The 20,402-nt window shown below is 33.8% G+C and overlaps 2 protein-coding genes across 2 annotated transcripts in view; one reads left to right on the top strand and one right to left on the bottom strand.

Moving 5' to 3' along the window:
• Nlg3 (Neuroligin 3) overlaps window positions 1–20,402 on the top strand; it is a 386,793-nt gene that overhangs the window by 142,232 nt on the left and 224,159 nt on the right. The gene's annotated exons all lie outside the window — the stretch shown is intronic.
• Window positions 1–20,402, bottom strand: part of LOC105153653 (uncharacterized) — a 58,656-nt gene that overhangs the window by 4,580 nt on the left and 33,674 nt on the right. Inside the window, exons 4-13 of the mRNA XM_087415317.1 lie at window positions 15,070–15,219; window positions 12,345–12,539; window positions 10,801–10,886; window positions 9,211–9,407; window positions 8,770–8,887; window positions 8,204–8,443; window positions 5,874–6,031; window positions 2,601–2,716; window positions 2,171–2,381; window positions 1,111–1,596 (exon numbers count right to left, since the gene is read on the bottom strand). Of these exons, the coding sequence (XP_087271443.1) occupies window positions 1,111–1,596; window positions 2,171–2,381; window positions 2,601–2,716; window positions 5,874–6,031; window positions 8,204–8,443; window positions 8,770–8,887; window positions 9,211–9,407; window positions 10,801–10,886; window positions 12,345–12,539; window positions 15,070–15,219 (1,957 nt within the window). The remainder of the gene's footprint in view (window positions 1–1,110; window positions 1,597–2,170; window positions 2,382–2,600; window positions 2,717–5,873; window positions 6,032–8,203; window positions 8,444–8,769; window positions 8,888–9,210; window positions 9,408–10,800; window positions 10,887–12,344; window positions 12,540–15,069; window positions 15,220–20,402) is intronic.

Genomic DNA, 20,402 nt, shown 5'->3' with positions numbered 1-20,402 from the left:
TGCATTCCGAAAATAAAAAGTCTATTTAATAACTCACAGAAAGGATTTTTCTCTTTTTTAAAAGAGAATTTAACATTAGAGTTGTAAATGTAAATTTTGTGAAATATTTAATATGCAATTTACACATGTTACAGGTTCTAGGTATAACAGTTCTTTTATTTTATGTGTCTGTACATAACATTTCCTCTAAATTGTATTTTCTTCTGTGTAGTATTTTTTAAATTTAATGCTGTAAAAAAAACAATATTGCGATTTGCAAACCAGATATTGCTTGTTAAATAAACGAGAGACGAAGTCGAGCTGTAAGTCGAGTTCAATTAACTTTGTAGAGCAGCACTTGCCAACGTTTTCCACGAGTCAATACATCTTACGAAATATTCGAGAGCGAAAGAGAGAAAGGGAACTGAATTTCCTGATTTGAGTGATACGGGCCATGTCTCAAAGCTACTCTTCAAGCGGAACATCTAATTGGATTACTGGGTCGCACAACCCTTACCGCGATCGACGAATTTGCGAGGGTAAGCGTTCTACGAGTATCTTCAGCTCTTCGCAATTAGGAAAGGCATACAAATTGAGTTCAAAACGTTGATTCCTATAAGAGCATCGAATGGTGTATAGTAGAATGATATTAAAATGGCGAATAATTTAATAGAACGTATAAATTAGTTTAAGTTATTTATTTTATCGAAAGCACATTAAATTACATTAAACTTCATTTGAAAGTGTAATTCTCCAAATGGCATTTTTGATCATAAAATTTTAAAGAATAAGTTTTCTCTAGATAGCAGAAATCTTTTAAAGAAATCTTCGAATAATTAATTACATAATAAAGTAGTTTCATGAATGATAAAGCTGTTTAAAATTTAAAAGGACAAAGAGTTTCAATTTATAAGTAAGTAAAGTATATTAAACTTCAATCTTTATAATATGATTATCTGTATATAATTATTTATAATTAATTCAATTTCAACTAAAGAATAAAAGCTTTTATTGATATTTCTACATTACTTATAATAGAATGTTATTCATAATTTTAGTTTAAAACAAAAAGAATATCAAAGATTAATTATTATCATGCAAAAGAAGTTTAGAGTTTAGAGTTTCACTGACCTGTGCACAATCTCCTGCTGAATCCATTCTCTAACCTTGATATGAGTGTCAATGGTGGAGCTAGAATTCTGCCTTGATAGTTTCGATCTGCGTCCGAAGTTGGAGTTGTTGTCGTATGCCTTGTCGTTCTTTATCACATCGTTCAAATCTGGCTTGCTATCGCTTTTGTAGCCTATCTGGCCGTAATGGTTCTCGTGTTTATCAGTCTTCGACCTCTTGACAGAGTCGTTTTTCTTTTCGCTACCTCGTCTCTTCAACGATTTCTCCTTTCCCTTCATATTCTGCTTCTTATAATAGATGAATAGAAAGGCTGTGAAGTTTATCAGTATAAACACTACGAAGAAAACAATCACCATCATCATAGCCGACGAGGTCCTTAACGTGCTCGGCTCTATTGTCGAATTCTCGCTTCCATCCGTTGTAACCAAAGTTGAAAATGGCGTCTTGCCCGTGCTAGAATCCGTGATGCTAGACGGAGATGTATACCTGTCTTGCATAATCCATATAACTCTTCATAAAGGTACAAAAAGCACAGTAATAATTCCTATTCATATATGTACTTAGAAACTACATGTGGAATCCAACCAATTATTTAAATTCAAGTTAATTCCTTTTAAAAATTATTACTTCAAGTTTTCCAAAAGTAAATTTTACAAATCGTCTGTAGATTCATATAAATATTATTTTATTATAAAATAAATGACAAGAATAAAGGGCTACGAGCCTAAAACAATCAACACAAAATAACAATCTGCATTAAACAGTTAAAAAATGAAATAAAACATGTCATGAAATTAAAATATAATTTGACGGTCAGTAAGTGAACAAAAACAAACGTTTCGATCCCTGTTGGATCATTTTCAATGTGACGACAAGATAAAAAATGGAAATGTAACGTAGATAAAATATATAGAAATTAAAAATATAGAAATTATATAGAAATTATTTTATTAGATTTATTATCTTAAAAATCCAAATTGAGAAATTATCTTAATAGTTATGTACATTCAATTCAATTTTATACGTCAAAGGGTTAAATTAATTCGCTGGTCTTACTGACCTAGTATCGTAGCTATCGTACTTCCGGTTGGCAGTATTGTTGGCATATTTGCCAATCCCATCGGCAAAGTCAAGAATCTGTGGTCGCGGTCCTCTCGGTCGTGTCGGGCCCGAAATATCTTTATTCGGGTGCCTGAGCAGATTGGGCAGGTCCTCATTCCAGAACTGCATCTCCGTCGAACGATAGTGCGCACCTATGTTAGGCGGTATGGCTGCGTGCAGGGGAGGATATCATGTAATATGCTAAATAAGCCATTAAATAGAATTCGAACCAAACTTGGGAAAATAGATTTTGTTTTATCATTATTCGATCACACGATGCATAAATGACATAGAAAAATAAATGTCAAGTCTCTCAATATAAACTTTTTTTATTAGCACTCGCGCAAGCAACTTGAGATGCGCTAATGCCGAAATTTTTGCTGACTTACTTAAATTGAAATACGTTTGATTGACAGGATCATATTCTGGCCACTCGATATCATATTGACCCCATTCCTTGAACACGTTAGTCAGGTAGGGATATCGCTTCGCGACGTTCGGATTCCTGTGGGTTCGAATAATTTCTTTGATAAATAATCACGAATGATTAATGTAGCTGCAGAAACGCCCGATAACTTTTGTTAGATCGTACAGGGCAGCTTGGGATTAATACCGTCAGGAAATTGAAGTGATGTAGGAGAAAAAGATATCGGATAATCCAGAATAGTCCACAGGGATACTCGATACTGTTTTCTTTCTGTTATTGTAAAGATATTGCGCAGTTAGATTCCCTACAGAATTCCATTTTATAAAATTTCCAGAATGCTCTTTTAGAATTATCATATTAAGGACGTTTTGTAATTTAAAGCTAACAAACGTGAAATTTAAATCTCTTTATTGAATGGTACAATCCAAAATAAGCTCTCGTATTAAAAATATTGAATAGCAATACTGTAATCCAACGGATAACTTGGTGTCCATCGACTTTTTCGGACCTCTATTAATTTTAAAGATACAGTTCGTTTGCGCGTATTGACGGTTTTAGTACGCCGGAAAATGATTTTTTAATGACGGGTTGAATGAACGCGATGTATCCGATCGATCACGCGTGGCAACGTTCACACAACGTGGAACAAAAAGACCGTTTTTCCCCGTCATTCGTTATCACTGACAGTGCTGCGGGACAGATGCTGCGCGTCGTTTATTATGGCAAAGAGACGCGCACTTACGATAGATACGGTAACGCATAAAATAATCGATCAGCTGTGCGGCGTTTACAAACGCGCGCAACACTCACCGCTAAATCTAAATACCTTTGTTTGCTTAATTGCACTGACCCAGTTCTCTCTGAGTTCTGTCACCGTAGTAATGCATAGGTATGTACGTTCTAGTCGAGCCATATGTTCAAAGCGTCTGACAAAAAATGGTGTGGTTGTAATGCAAAATATAGTTTTACGAGATTGTATCCGTAAGAAACAAATTGTCATGAAGGAAGAAACAAAATGACGTGTACAAATGTTAAAGTATAAAATTGAAATGTAAAACTTATTTTTAATTGATATTTTTACACCAGAAGCATCAATTTTAATCATTACTGACTGTTTCTATTTTTTGGATTAATATTATATTTTTGTGTAAAAGATAAAATTTTGAATTTTTTTATTTTTCAATAATTATGTCCTTTACGTTGACAAAATGTTTAGTTTTTCATCATCTTTATTTTTATATAGTAATTTATTTGCTTGATCTTTTTAATAAAAAACGTTGGTACTACTAGTATTATATGTAATTCAACATATTCAGTATATTCTTTGCAATATATTACATTTAATATATTTTTGAATTTCAATTTGTTCAATTTTGTTCTTTTAAATTTTAACGAAGATGCTTCTAATCGTAAAATATCAATGATTTGATAATATATGTTAATTGTAACGTATAACAGATTCAATATTTTAATTCGCGCATACTTAACTTAAAACTTTTAATGTAATTAAAAATTCTAGAAATATATCTCACAATTGCAAATAATTTTTAACATAAAATTTTTAACGTAACTAGAAATTCGGTATTTTCCCATTTAAACAAAGCATGGCTTTATATTGTGAGAATATTGGGCTTGTTTAACTGAGTAAAGCGAAATGTTTTGTCGAGTAAAACGAAATATCGAAATAATTCGGAACTGTGAATAATCTGCTTTCATCGCGCAAATTAAAACGGCCGATTCCCTGGATCGTTAATTCGACAATATCGAGCATCAGCATAACAAGCGTCAAATTGCGCCGAGCCAATACAAGACCGAAATTCGAATGCGCGTGTAATGCATGTATATTCATGTATATTACACAAAGATGAAAGATTTGATCATTTAGTGTAGTAAAAATTTTATGAAAAATTTATCTGGCAGAATCCATAAACTTTTGTTTCCGCATATTTACAATGATGAAATTATGTTGCAATTAAAAATTGCATTCCAATATTATTTCTCTAACATTTTATTCTGTTTAACTATTAATGAAGTAAATAATTCACGTTTAGAACAATACCTACCTTTAACTCAGTTAAAAACAAAACAATATGTCAAAATGAATTGAAATTGGTTATATCTAAAATCGTATTTGTAATTAAAAAGTATATAAATATATATAAAAGTATATATATATTAAATACGTAATATTTAAAAATTAATTTTAAAAGCATTCATCTATTTGTTAATTACGCATATTCTCCAAGTATAATATATAGATTATAATATGATAAGTATCGCATATTTCTTGAATAATAAAAAATATTTAATCATAATTATTTTTTAACTAATTTATTTTTATAAATAAACATTATAAATTTTTTTAAATTTTATTCCTTTAATTTACCTTTTAATTTATAATTTTCTCTAAATTATTTACATGGTTTATTTTTTAATTGAGATATGCTTATAAAATTCAATCATGCAACGGAAAAATATATTACAGGTCTGGTTTAATTAAACGCTTGAATGTTTAGTTAATTGAAAATCACGTTTCCGGATACATGTTACCAAGTACAACTTTACGAACTACGGATTTTCACGTCAACGCCCAACAACAATAGTTCGACACTTGTTATTAAATACAATTGTTTCTATGCGATTGCCATCGCTTATATGTCAACTTTAAATACCAACTTTAATTTAACTTTAATGCGATCGTTTTCCAAATTATAGGGAAGACCGGGGCTAATAGACTCATTTTTCGGTTTCGAATTTTTATAGACGAAATTAAGAGACTTATCGAAAAAATGAATTCTACATCAGTTACTACATACATTTGACTACCTAATAATATTTTAATAATAAGGAGAAACTGATAATTAATATGAAAAAAAATGCATTTTTTTAATGCATTCAACTAGGGACCGGGGTAATTCGATTAAGATTATTAAAATAAAGATTAATGTATTTTAAACTACATATTAATAAAACTTTTATAAAAATATATTTACATCATTAATATTTATAATTTTAAACTTTAATTAATAATTACAAAACTGTATTAAAATAAAAATTAATTTAAATTAATAACATAATTAAAATGTTGACATTTATTTGGCCGAATATTACAAAAGTTTTAAATCTTTTTTAATTAAAAATATTCACTTAATATTTCTAAATATCGAAATGTATAAGTCACAATAAACGTATATATAAGATTAATTGCTATAAACGCTTTTTTTTAGTAACTCACCCGATATAGGCAAAGCTGCACCACCAATTCATGATAGCTTCTGAAAACAGCGACTCTCTGATGTCATATCGACTTCGTAAATTATACTTGCTGTTGTCTAATGGGACACCCAGTACGTAGGGCAACTCTTCTCCATGCACTGTATGTTGACGTTGTTGCTGCAATATAACGAGATCACTAGATGTGCTTTTATACCGAGGCACGGATTTTATCGACACTTCTATGCCATTCGCATAACTCAAAAATATCAAAGCTCAGGTTGTTACTTCTTTTCAGCATTTCTCGTATCCCATATCTCTTTTTTATTCTCTGTCTAGATATATCCTCTAAAATTTCCATTTTAATGTAGTCTCCAACTATCAATGTCTCTTACTGCAATTCTTTATTTTGTACATTTGTTTACTTTAATTTATTTTTAATCTAATTTTTATTTATTTATATTTAATCAATAATGTTTTTTATTACAAAATAGAGGTAAACATTTAAAAATTGGTTATCCAATATTCAGATATAGAAAATTTTTTAAATTTTGAAATGCTTCGAAAATATTTTATACTTTTTAAAATTTATAAATTGTTAAAATACATGTTTCTCTCGATGATATATTTAAATCCTCAAATTTATTTTAATATCTTCTTCTTAGATATCCAGAATTATATATATGCGCGCGCGCGCGTGTGTGTGTGTGTATGTGTATGTGTGTGTTATATTATATTTGTAGCTAACAATCTATTTTTAATTAATTTACCCGCTAAATTAAAGTTTATTTCGAGTTTAAGCTCTCTCATCGTCAATCCTACCAACAATTTTCGAATGAAATTTCCTGGACGCAAGTTCTCAGATTTATTGCAATCGTAATTATTTTTAGCGCGATAAAGTGAGCGTATTTACAAACACGTCAATTTGTAAAGTTCAATAAAGGGTGGAATTTACGAGAACGAGTGAAAATTAAAATTCATCGAGCTCGTACGTGTATAAGAGAGAGAGAGAAGGATAGAAAAAGAGTAAAAGAGAGAGCAGAGAGGAATTGAGATAGAAAAAGAGAGGGATTGACGTAACTTGACATGGAAATGATGCACACTGCGAATCGCTATTTGCAGATTTAAAATCTAATATCCTTGTTGACGTGAGGATGTACGTTGTACCCGGAGGTACATTCAATTTAGCGATATTCTCGGTTACCGCATGGCGAGGTTGTTGCCGGTGCACGCAACGGCGATAAAAATAGTTGGCCAAAATCCAAATGGGTTCGCAGCTCGGATTTTTATCTCGGCGAAACTGTGCGAACACAATGGCCACCACTAGGTCACAACTCGTCCCTTCCGAACTAAGAAACCAAGGAAACAATGAATACAATGCACTAACTATGTCTAATGTCCTAAAAATTTCGCCCTAACTGGCTTTTGCCAGTTTATCGATTTTAGAGTTGGTTTCCTTTAATTTGATTTTTTTTTTTAAATCGTTGCTGTTACTATTTTCATTACTACAAACTTTGACAACTTTATAACTTCTTATAAATATTATTTGTTTAATAAAATAATATGTTAGTAAATTTTTAAGTCTTTGTACTTCTATTTTGTAACAAAAAAAAACGTATTGATTAAATATAAATTATATTAAAAAATTTAATTGTGAAAAAAAATAAATTAAAAGTAAATAAAAAATAAGAAATTGAAATAAGAGATATTAATAATTACAAGTATAATATATTAGAATGAAAATTTTAGATTTTAAAATAAACAATTTATATAAACTTTATATTATTTAAAAGTAGTATTATTATTGAAGATAGAGAGAGAATTCTTGAAGTGTCATCTACTAATTAAAGAGTTGCTCGTAAATTTTGTCGAAAAAAGAAAATTCTATTTTTCTGAAATCTTTCCAAGCTTGTTTCTCTTTAACAATCAACACTCTTACGCTTCTTATGGAAAACCATAGGTAGCGTATATCTTTCTATCCGTTTCTTTTCTCTTTCTTGTATTGTCTCTTCTCTTTTGCGGTAAGAGAATTAGAAAAAGTAAATTCCCCATTTCAGATTCACCGATAAAGTGCAGCGATGAAAAATGCCCTCCGTTTTCAGGAGCAACACTCCGCGTCATGGAATAACAACGTTGCATGAAACTGCATGAATTGGAGCGTTGAAGGAAGTGCACTTTAACTCATCATCCCCGCCAGACTATCCTTTTCCCCCCCCTTCTCCTCTACATATCCTTTCCTCGCCCATTGATGCTACGTGCAACATTTTTCCCGCTCCATGTCGGGTCCCGCTTTGTCGAGGGGCGTCTGAGCCATGATAATCGATCTTCGTTGTATCGTCGAGACCTACTTACGCCAGAGTAGTCTTGCATAGCTTTCGGATGCGAGAAGACGTACATGTAGCTCTTCGGATACGCCCTTGAATGCAAATTGGCAGTCATTATTAACGGCGCCACGGTGCCGCTATCGGAGAGTGCCTCCAGCACCATGTCTCGATTTTTCGTGGCGTACTCTTTCGTGAATCCACTCGAGAAGTCGCCATATTGTTCCAACACTTTCGACAGGATCAACTCCGGCTCCAGTTCGTGCGTCGCCTGAAGATATATTTTACCTCTGTCAAGTCAACACCCCACCATATAAAAAAAATCTGAATAAAAATATATATCAAAATTAAATACTAATTAGTCCCATAACAAAAAAAAAGGAATGCAGCAATTTCTAATCTGGAGTTGAGAATCTGAGGATTAAGGAGATGAAGAAAACAGAAGAAGAAGAAATTGAAGAATGTAAAACTACCGGAAATTTGAAATCATAGGAAAGAAAATGTTTCAAGATAAATCCAATAAGAAGGAAGAAAAATAAATTGAACAAGAATTGCTTCATATTGGGACAAACGAACTCGACACACGAGTAAATTTACTTTGGCATGGTCTCGCAGGATTTCATCCCGTTGTCCATCAAGCACGCCGTGTAACAAAGCAACTGGTGGCAGGATGTGAAATTTCTCGGATTCTGTTACACCGTACATCAGATCAAACCTAAAACCAACATACAATTTGTTATTTTTAATTTGTTAAATGTAAATAGATGATTTGCTTTAAAAATTTCAATCCTTTTATATACCTAAGGGAACAGACATATCCAAAAATTCATTAATCGTATTAAATATCAATAATAGTCATCGGTATAAATATTTTTCACAGTTCCATCCATCTCGCAAACTTTTTTTCAGTTTTTGTAATTTACTATTTTTTTATACATTGTATAATAGAGCCGGAGATTAAGGTTAACATCCATGTATAAGGATTATTAGGTCACTTTAGTTTCCTATATTATTCAATAGGAAAATCCCAAATCGTACCTGCCGAAGAGCTGGGCGTTCTCCATTAAATTGAGCGGCTTGTCAGGGATGACGGCCCGGTCGATCAACGGCGCGTAGGCCGGCACGTATTTCGGCTTGTGGATTTTCACGTGTAGCAGCCTGTCTACGTCCTGGTTGCGCAAGCAGAGCGCCAGTTCGCTGTCGCTGGTGGTGGGACAGTTGAGAGCGTGCGCCACCTGAAAAACGATCCCCGCCATTGCTCACGAGCGCAATGAACGCGGCCAACGACCCTGTACCCTCGGCATCGATGTAACTGTGTAACGATTCTTCGCCGTGACGAGCAACGATATGTCTTTCCGTCGAATTCAAATCGCGAGTGAAGCAGAAACACGGCGCCGTCGTTTGTGAAACATACGTTATCACGTAAAAACTATGATAAACGGCGGCTTTCATCAGAAATGTTTTTAAATTTCGGAATTTTTAAATTTATAGTGATTCACATGAGACTCAGAATTCAAACAATTCAGAATTCGAAGATCTAGAAATTATAATATAAAACTTATGTAGGGGAAAGGGGGGTAAGATAACGAAGAGGATACAATAACGAATTGTTAATTTTTTAAAGATAATAATAGATGAAAAGCAGATGCTCAAGGCTTATTAAAGACTTTAGGTAATAATACACAATCTCTCATAGTTTGAATTCAATTCGACTACGAAAATAGATAATATATTAAGAAATGTGTTTTGGATGCATTCGCTTGTAATTTTGCAGTATTTGTATATAAGGAATGACATAATTATGTTAACGTTTCAATAATTTTATTTTCATAAATTATATAAAAGCTTTATTTTGTGTATATTTTTCTCTAAAACTTCTTATAATATATTAAAACAATATAAACATATCATAATAAATCTTTTTTACTCTGAAAAGTATATTTTTACCTTAAATTGACTTTTCGTCATTTTATCCACTACTAAAAGTCATCTTACCTATATATGAGGGCAATTTTTACAAATGATAACTAAGACTATAGTGAAAAAAAATAAATCAGTTTTTTTACCTCATCACAGAAATTAGGAAAAATCGACAAACTTTAAAGATCTTACCCTCCTTTTCCTATCAATGTTAGAAAAGGGGTTGAAATCTAAATATTATGAATTATATATATAATGAAAACAAAAAATAAAAGATAAAACGAAAGAATAAGAATTTAAGAATTTCTTAAGAGTTGTGATTTCAAACATCTAAAATTCCAAAAGTTTTAGACATTTATATATTACGAATATCATAATTCATGAAGACGAGCCACACTCTATAATCTGAAAATTTATTTCTAAATCGCTTTAAAAAGTATTTTAAATTGAAATTGAGGAGTTAGAAATTTTTCACAACAAAATCAGATTCGACATTTTAAGCATCTAAACATCTAATATTTATAAACTTGGGAAAAAAAAAAGAGAAATGAGAGGTCTTTCAAATTCTAAAATTAAGTCAATCGTGGAATTAATGATAATAGATGCCGCATATAGCAATTTGTCATTCCGCGAAACTGAAATCCAAGCGCATCAATCCTCATCTCGCGTTTTTATTGGCGACTATTATACAGTGGCGTCTTTCTTTACCTGCTTGGTAATTTGCAATGGCGCCTTGCCGATGGCGTCCGCGCTCATTGCCGACCCTGACATCAGAATAGCCCGTTTGAACAATCCTGCATCAACAAAATAAAGATGTCATTGATTAATAACTTAGCTATTTATAATATTGCAGTTCAGCAGTTCTCAAATTTTAAGTAGAGAAGAAGAATAAAGTGATTAAAAATTAATTTTTTTCTAATTCAATATCTGGAAATATACTTGACGTACAATAGTTTTAAAGACACTTGAATCTAATTGAAGAAGGAATTTATAGAATCATCATTTATAGAATGATATTTAAATTATTTCTTATGCAATAACTTTTTTCCTTGACAATAACAATATTGAATTTTTAATTTGCCAACTGCGGTCCAACAAACGATTATATTTACGTCACGTGCGGATGGAAGGAAGGAATGCAGCTATTAATATAAAATGGCACCAATATTTTTGAGAACCCACGGCATGGCACGGGCATTTCTGTCTCGACGTGTAAAATATTAAGTCCGGTTATTTTTCATTGCACAATATAATTATTGGCCGGACGTGGTGGCATTGTGCGCCCGGCCGGAAGAGAAAAGTTCCTTTTCCCGGCCGCCATTGCGAGTCGGTCGGGTGAAAAATGGTCGACATCTTCTTTCTTGCTTTTGCTCGTTCTCGCTGACCCTGCTCACTGCTGAGCACCGCCGAGTACTCGAAAGTGCTTGAGTGCTCGTGGTCGATGTATGCTCGCCATTGAACACGTGTAGACTACCGATTCTTAGTCCCTTGTCAAACTCGGTTAAATATCACAATGCAAGTTCTTACGAATCAGAAAAGAGGAAAACTCGGAAGGAAGTAATTGAAGTAGTTGAGATCTGAATAAACGCCTATTCACTGGTAATATAGTGATCTAATAGTAGTTATATTATGATTATATCCAATAATTGAGATGTGTAAAGCAAAACGCCTGAATAATTCAACAATTATCTAAATAGTTCTTGGAACTATATTTCGAATAGTTATTATTCAATATTTTATTATGATAAATGTTCTCACTTTCAACTTTAATCACAAACTCCATAAATTTTCTCAATATCAGTAGATCATTTATTCCAAAACATATATCGATCGAATATTGTTTCGACCGTACACATGTATTGCATTTAATGCGAGTGCACGTATGCCTATCTCTCTCAGCTTGATTCCTCCAATTAATCTCACGATTATCCCTCGCCGACTCGGAAATCGTGATCCCTATATGCGATCACTGTACGCTCCTGTGACTATGGATAATGTTTCCAATTACAACGAGGAGAAGGATTAACTCGGATTGCACATAGTCCTTTGATTCTTGCGAGAGAGTATTGTTGCAAGCTAGTGGATGTTAAACTTTTTTTGAAACGACTTGCAAAAATTGATAAGACGATAAAATAAGAAATGAAAACTGCATCATAGAAAACAACAGAAGAAAGAAAGACTTTATGGAAACAAGAAAAAAAACGTGATTGTATTAATGTAATATAATATACAAATCTTCTATTCCTATTTACCTTTTTTGTTGGCAACTGGACTGATTAGAAGTAGATTAGCAAAGATAGCTCCAGTTCCGTGGCCGACCAAAGTAACGCTATTAGGGTCGCCGCCGAACTCCGCAATGTTTTCCCTTAGCCAAAGTAATGCCGCTATTTGATCTAACAGTCCAAAATTGCTTGCTGTATCGTCTCTAATTCCAGGTCTCAGGAAACCTACGGTAAAAGTCTTGCACTTACTACACGAATAAATATCTCAATAAATTAATTATTTATAAAAATTGAAAAAGGAAAAAGGAAAACGTTTTAGAAAAACTGAAGAAATTAAGAATAAACCTTGAAACCCTGAGATTTATGTAAAAACCTATGAATTAGATTAGTTCAAGAAAATTTCCGATGTTATTTTTGTTTAAAAGTTTCATACTTCCAATCACTAGAAGCATAAAACTTAAACGAATAACGAATGAGAATTCCTTGAACTAATTAAGAAAAAGTCAAGGGACTATAAACTTGCGCATTAAGGAACGATAGTCCAAGGGTGTGTCTTAAAATTTTTCAACGGTAAGACCTGTTAGAACTGAAAATCCAAGAATCCGTGAAAGAAAGAAGTAAAGCTCATTAAAATAAATCCCATAAATATCCACCTCTCGACAACCACCTGAAAGCTTCTGAGACACACCTCTCTTTTTTTGTTTCTTATTGAGACTCTCGAATAACTGGGATTCCAGGGTTTCAAGATCCCCGGGGACTCATGTATTCAGTGTCCCAATTAATTAGCTCCACGGAGATGCAAAATCCTCCCCCTCGTGCTTAAACATGAAGCACTTTCGCGCGGTAACGCGATCGCCAGAGCTGTTTTTGCTCGGCAGCCGCTTCGCGCTGCTCGAGACCATATTTTTCCCCTGTTTTGCGCAGGGCGGACATGGTGGCGGCATGGCAGGGCGGGTAGAAGCTATCCGCAGGCTCCTCACGGGCTAACTCCACGGCCACCTAGACCGGGTCGGGGTTACTAAGCGCTTCCCCAGCACTTTAACCTAATTTATGATTATGGTTTCGCGTCCGCCTCTTTTTTTCTTCCGCCAACCACTCCACTTACCGGATATACCGAATGTACTCACACCCGCGTACACGTGCGCACCACGAGCTCGTCTATTTGCATCGCGCCGTCGCTGTCATCTCGCGAGAAGGGATTGCCGGAATTTCGCTGTTAACCCCTTCAGGACGACCACAGTACACGACAATTTCGGATTGCAGGTGCCGCGATGCACCACACTTCTGGATGGCAGTTTTTAACGAACTTTTTGAATAATGACGCTTTCGCATGACCGCCCTCGTGCAACGGGAGAGAAATATATACTATTACTACATCAGTTATATACTTTTTTTTTCTTTTTTTTTTTAAGTAACAATGAGAAAAGTGCACACCTGGATAATACACGGAATAATTTAACGTTTTTTCATACCAGAAAGTACCATGTCGCAATCTAGCACGACCTCATTGTTGTTAAATCGCCCGTATGAATACGAATATTTTTATAATGTTTTAACTGAATCGAGCAATCCAAAAGATAAAACTTCTTGTTACATCTATGTTACCTCTGCGAATTTTACAAGTGCACAAGACAGCTTTTCTTTTTTAGTTTAAAACAGTTGTTTGTGATTAAGATGATATAGTGAAAAGCATCATTTACACTTCCGGTGACGTGATAAATCTACTGCCTTGTATCGTGACCTCGGTAAACTTTCTTTGAAAGCAAAGTCCAATATTGAAAAGCTCGAAGCGATAAAAATTTAGATAGGAAGTTTGCGAGGCAGGCAGCAGCCTTGGTAAACGACAAACCGTAACGAAGTTATTTATTCGACACGGTTTACAGTTAAAGTATATTAGCCGTTAGTACTTTTCCGCTTGGTGAATCGATCGACAACTCTTCATTGTTTATAGATAAGAGCAACAAAGATGAATCATCGTGTTGCAACGATCTTTGTATCTATCACGATTCTTTCAACAATTAATAACAAATAGATAGATTCTAGGAACACAAATTCAATTATATATAATATGAAGAGCTATTGGAGTCGCGCTGCTTGACAAATGCGATTTGTGAAACGAAGATTGATAAAACAATCAGCAAAACGCAAGAAACTGTGTTGTATATTTATTTTATATGCATTGTTAAATATATCCACTGAAGATGACGGTAAGGGGACAAATTAATGACTCTAATAGCTTTAAACAATTTTCGAAATAAAAGATTATTGTGTATATTTATAAATAATTACATACAAAATATAATTACATACAAATCGCATGCATTTTGACTCCGATTAGCATCTTTTTCAGCGTTTATTGGTAATATGAGATGTTAATTAAGTTTCGAATTTTCTGTAACGTCGTCATGTGAAAATAATTGAAGTTGAGAAAGGTTAAAATTCTTCTACAAATAAATACGTACAAAAGACTTTAAAGAGATGCTGACGAGCCACGTTAACAGAATGTAGATGGAAGATTTAATCAAAACTTAATTACTATCTCACATCACTAATAAGCTTATTAGTAATGTGAGAACTCAAAGCGAGACGTATATAATTTGTATGTACTTATACTTTTGTACACAATTATTTATAAATATGATTCGCGCATTGTCAACTACATTGGCTTATACTTATACAGGCTTTTCTTCTTCCTTTTATTTTATGATTCTCGTAACCTTATTTTATTATTGGATAAAAAATTTATGTTGTTTACCTAGGATACCAAGTCGAAAATTAATTGTGACAAAAACAATGTTGCCGTAAGCCGCTAATATAGTGCCATCATAAGGATTACCACTGTTCCATTCAAAGCTTTCACCGTGGATGAACATCATAACCGGATACTTCCTCAGATTTTTCTGACCTGAAACGAGAAAGAAATAAAATATCTCACAACCGTTTAAATATTTATGTTTGAATATTTATGCAAATGTAATTTGTGTTCTCTCCGTTATTGACATTTAGAAATGAAAACCTCATGGCAACCGTAACCTACATTTTTGTAAAAATTGAGAAAATGAATACTCTCTGTCACTCATTCATTTTTACCAATATTCCGCTACGTCAATCCGTTGTTACAGTAAGTCTTTAATTATTTAATTAACAAATTTTTCAGCTATTTTTCGAAGATTCTTTTTTACGTCAATTAGCAAATAAGGATAAAATCTTCATTACAGCATTATTCTTTCGCGACAATAATTTATTCTCTTCAACGATGGTAAAATTTTTTATTTGTATTTAAGAAGCTTTCGAGTTCTTTGGAACGCTCCTTGAGGATCTCTGATTTACATCAGGCGAAAAATTATCGCCAGAGTTTGTTCGTGAAAATGGAAGCACAGGATTAGTCCTAAAATTTATATCATCCCCCTTGAAAACTATTCACACAGTGAGTTTTCGATATTAGGGTAACTATAAATTCTTCGCCATCCCTATTCTTCGAACGACGTAGTTTCCTTTTAGCACGCGATCCGCAAATTAGACTGGGACGACAATCTTCTGTGAGATTTATCGGAAAATCCGTTCTGCCAAACTTTCTGCTGACATTTGAATATCGAATTTGTCGCTGATTGTAAGTAAATCATTCCTCCTCTGAATACGATAATAAAGCACCGATAGATCAAACGCGATTGTCAGGAATATAAAATATCAATATTTATTAGTTAGAGAGCAGATTATTGTACATTTCAATTGTTTAAAACTTAATATTTTTCTGAAGTTATATTAATTCCTATTGTCTAAAAGAAAGCTATTATAAAAGTGAATCTACGTTTGTTATGCTAAAGTATTTTGAGTTTTTCCAATATTTTAAGATATTTCAAATAATGTTTCTTGAATGAGATAAAGCGATGTAAGAGATTCAAGAGATATAAATATCATTTACGTGGTAGGCTACATCGGGAATGAAATGGCAGAGATTTCATCCCTTGGCGACTTCGAGAAGCGGCGATCTAAAAACTCATTTAGCCGCGACGCTTATCCCGAGATTTAATTAACGGTTTCAATTATCACCGACGACCGTTCGTCGAACTAACGTATCTCCTATTTCCTCCGAAACGCTCGATAGAATGGCTGGCGCGTACTCGATACATCTCGATAAATCAAGACACTCGATCGCGACATTCTCCCTACCGAATCTTCTTGCCTCCCTTCTGACATCGACAACTCGTCCCATATATCTCACGATGTGAATATCGATTTAGTAATACTTAAGACCCTCTAGAATATGTTGGGGAATAGTTAATGAATGTGAATTTAAAATAAGTAGAACAAAATATTTAAAAATATAATAAATATTATTTTAGCTTCATTAAAATGCTAAATAATACATGAAAAGCTTCTATTGAGGTATCTAAAATTTAGCTAGATGCAGATCTGAAAATCATTATATATATAGAAGACTCAAACTGGAATTGTTAAAATATATCAAAACTTTTATAACATTTTACCAGAGTTACTTGAGTTTCCTTTGAAAAATCATTCCTTTTCACAAAATCGTTCTTTCCATTAATATAACTTTACTCTGTTACTAAATGTTATGGAGATGATCAACTTTCCTCTATAAATAAGTTTTATAAATATGCACCTTTTTACGCAAGAATCTTGCATATCGAATGACATTATATACATATCATGATATTTATGGAACAGAAGCGACATTGTAAGCGACGGGGACAAATATTTTATCTCATTTCTCCTTTATAAGGAGCACTGCAGCGATAGTTGCTGCACAATCGCGTCCACGCTCGCGTCTCTCCGGGGTCCTATACATCATAACGATCTCGAGTCGAAACAAGCGCCAGGAGAACAAGGGAAAGCGACGGGGGCACGCGATCTCCACGAAATTTACATGAAAATTGAAAGGCAGATCGCGATCGATGCGTTCTGCATAAAATTGATGTATCGCGAATCACATGCGCGGAGATATTTTCATCTTGCGTCACGTGAGCGCGCGGTTCGCGCGCGTGCAATGGAGCTGCTACTGCTATAAATCACTTCGCGTGAAGCTATATCCTAATAAAAGGAAAACCATTCCTCCACCCGAACGATGGTGTATTTTTCGCTATAAAAAAGTACACACGCTCGTAACTCGCTCGAAACGTTTATGAAGGCCGTCTATACGAAATGCATTTTCGTTCCTCAGGAAAGGGAGGTAAGATGGTTTTTCAAATATGTACATAAAGTTTTCATTTATAAATAGAAAATAATAAGCGTAGACATAAGAGTGTAATAGGACTAATAATAGAAACGCATAAATAGGATGACGTAAATCAATTTCTTAATGCATATTCCAAATATTGTTTATCAGAAATAAGATACATGTTGAAACGGAATATAAATTTCTAATAATAACTTCAATATAAATTATATATGTATAATACACTAGTTGAAAATACGTGTATATTTTAACTTGAAAAATACTTTTTATTGAAATTAAATTAATCGAAGATCAAAGTAAAATATATATGTATATTGGAGAATTAATCCAAATGTTTCATGTTGAAATAGGTAGTTGAAATCCAGATTAGGAAAAAAGCGCCACGAACAAATCAATTCTCGATATATACGAACGGTTTTTATCGAACAGCGTAATCAGTTTTATTGGTGTGTTGCTTCTGGCTGGCACAAGATAAATATTTACGAGGCATCGCGGTGCGCAGAAACGTCGGTCTCGTAACTCACGGTGCCTCGAAGAGCGACCTTCCTCCGTTGGTTCGCATGTTCGTGTAAATAATGGATTTACAGCCCTTTTACGGCGTCTCCATATGCCCCGAGAAACCGGTTGACGCGAGCGAGCGCCGCATCGATAATGGCGCTGTAAATCAACGAAAATCTCCCTAAAGATCGACCGATACTCTTCGCCCACTCCCTTCCGCTCATCTCCTACTCCTTTCCGCTTCCCCGCCCATAACATGGAAACAGCTTCTTTTGCGAGTAATGAGAAAGACAGGGTGGTAAACCACCCCACGATACGAAGGATGGAAAACGTGTCAGCCTTCGCCATCTTGCGACATTCACAGGAAACTCCTGACAATATCGGTTGCTACAATCCTGTGCAGATGTCGGCACAAACATTATTTCGTTCCGGGGTGGAAATGTCATTATTCGTAAGACTTTCACACAAGTCCTTGCAAATCAATACGCTTAAGCCCGCGAAAGCACGCCATCTTTAATCATCTCCAGCCAAGTGATGTTCTTTTGTTTATTTTTTCGTTTCCATTAAATTATAATGTCGATTCCTTATTTTCCAGCAGGGCATCAGCTAACTTTACAGATTGTTGACACTCCGTATTGTTGCTATCAAAACAATTAGAATCTTGAAAGAAAAGATAAACATTAACGTTGACTATTTTTTATTTAAATCAATAAAACAAAAGGTTTGAAAATTTTAAGTATTACTATTAAATCACCGTCGTAATTTTAAGTTGGATGAAATATAGATATAAGTTTTTTTATGAAAGTAATTTTAATGTTATTTAGAGAAGATTAATTCAAGAAAGAGAGATATTTTATAAGATTACATAACTCTCGAAACGTGTGTATGTGGAAAAGAGAATCTATGTCACATGAGTTATTTTTCCATCACTCCGTACTTCAACTTCTCAACGAAATCCCTGGCTGGTATATCACCAGCCATCTTCGGTCACAAGCGACGGGGAATTCCCGCAGTCCCGACTCCCGTAAATCGGTATATTCGTCTCGCTCGGGCAAAGTGCGGAGTCGTGTCGGGAATTTTTTGCGGCCGTTTCGCAAAATCGCGCGGCTGCCGGCTGAACGCCGGAAATTGGAGGAACGACGGAACATGTACCGACCGCGAGCCTCTCTGTTTTCTTCCATTTTATCTCCGAGGCAAATCTGAGAAGTTTCTTGGCTACTACCTTGTTACGCTTAATTTTGACATATCTCAAGTTTACTTGTGCGATTAGAGCGTCAAAATCAACAAACCCAATAGACACATAATATTATTTAATATTTTAAGCATATTCTTAGAATATCAAATGTACATTTAATATTCTAAAGATATGCTTAGAATATTAAATAATATTGTGCGCCTACAGAGAAATAATTACGTTGCTAAAATAATAATTATCAGAAATATGAATCAATTTGAAATCGTACTAAAACCTAAAATCAAATTTCTTTATCATTTTTTGTCGTTATATAAATGTATTTATTAAATACTTTTACATTTACAATGCAATTACTAAAAACAATTTTTAATTTTTAATTTAAAATTGTACGCAAACCTAAAAATCTTAATTCTTTTACCACTTTTATTGTGGTCGTATAAATGCATTTGTGTCAAATATTTTTACAAAATACGATCAAAAATAATTTTTGAAATACAGAAATAATCCATTTATATAACATAAGAATAAAATAAAGTTAGATCTCTATATAAGTCCTCTATTAATTGCTTCTACATTATAATATAGATTTAGTAGGAATAAAATTATTACTTTGGAAGGATTGCTTTGTTAGAAAATATTCCAACGTTACTTTTGATGTTAAAAACGATAGAATATATCGATAGCTATTTTCTACACAATTAAGGTACATTTTTTATCTATCGCTCTCTTCTCTCTCTCTCTCTCTCTCTCTTTCGACAGAAATCTCAGATGCTGCGAGATCCAAGTTTATACCATCGTGCCTAATCCGTAGAACGATCGAGTTGTTAAATCCTGTGATTAGTGGGATTTCGCGCTCTTTCTGGCTTTTCGAGAAGACCACGGTACCGTGAGAGATCCGAGTGTTCGATACCGATAGTGCGGTATTGTAGATACATGGTTTGGCAAAGCCTTCCATTATCGTGGACGACGTTATTCAATCCGTAGTACACGTATTCCAATGTACACGCAGAGCGTCTGGGCCAGGTAGAATGACGAAACGATGACCCTCTCACATGTGTTACTCTCCATAAACGTTCACGTTTATCGACCGCCCGTAATGTATTCAACTGGAAAATTCGAAATCACTCTTTCTTTTTCTTTCCTAAATCTATCGAAGCCAGTGACACTTAATAAATTATGTCTAGAGTTCACACTTCAG

This window comes from Acromyrmex echinatior, chromosome 17, assembly GCF_024713525.1.
Source record: "Acromyrmex echinatior isolate Ae372 chromosome 17, ASM2471352v2, whole genome shotgun sequence".
In the NCBI taxonomy this organism is placed as follows: Eukaryota; Metazoa; Arthropoda; class Insecta; order Hymenoptera; family Formicidae; genus Acromyrmex; species Acromyrmex echinatior.
Note: the sequence above shows the minus strand (reverse complement) of the source record. Positions and strands in the feature narration are given on the sequence as shown.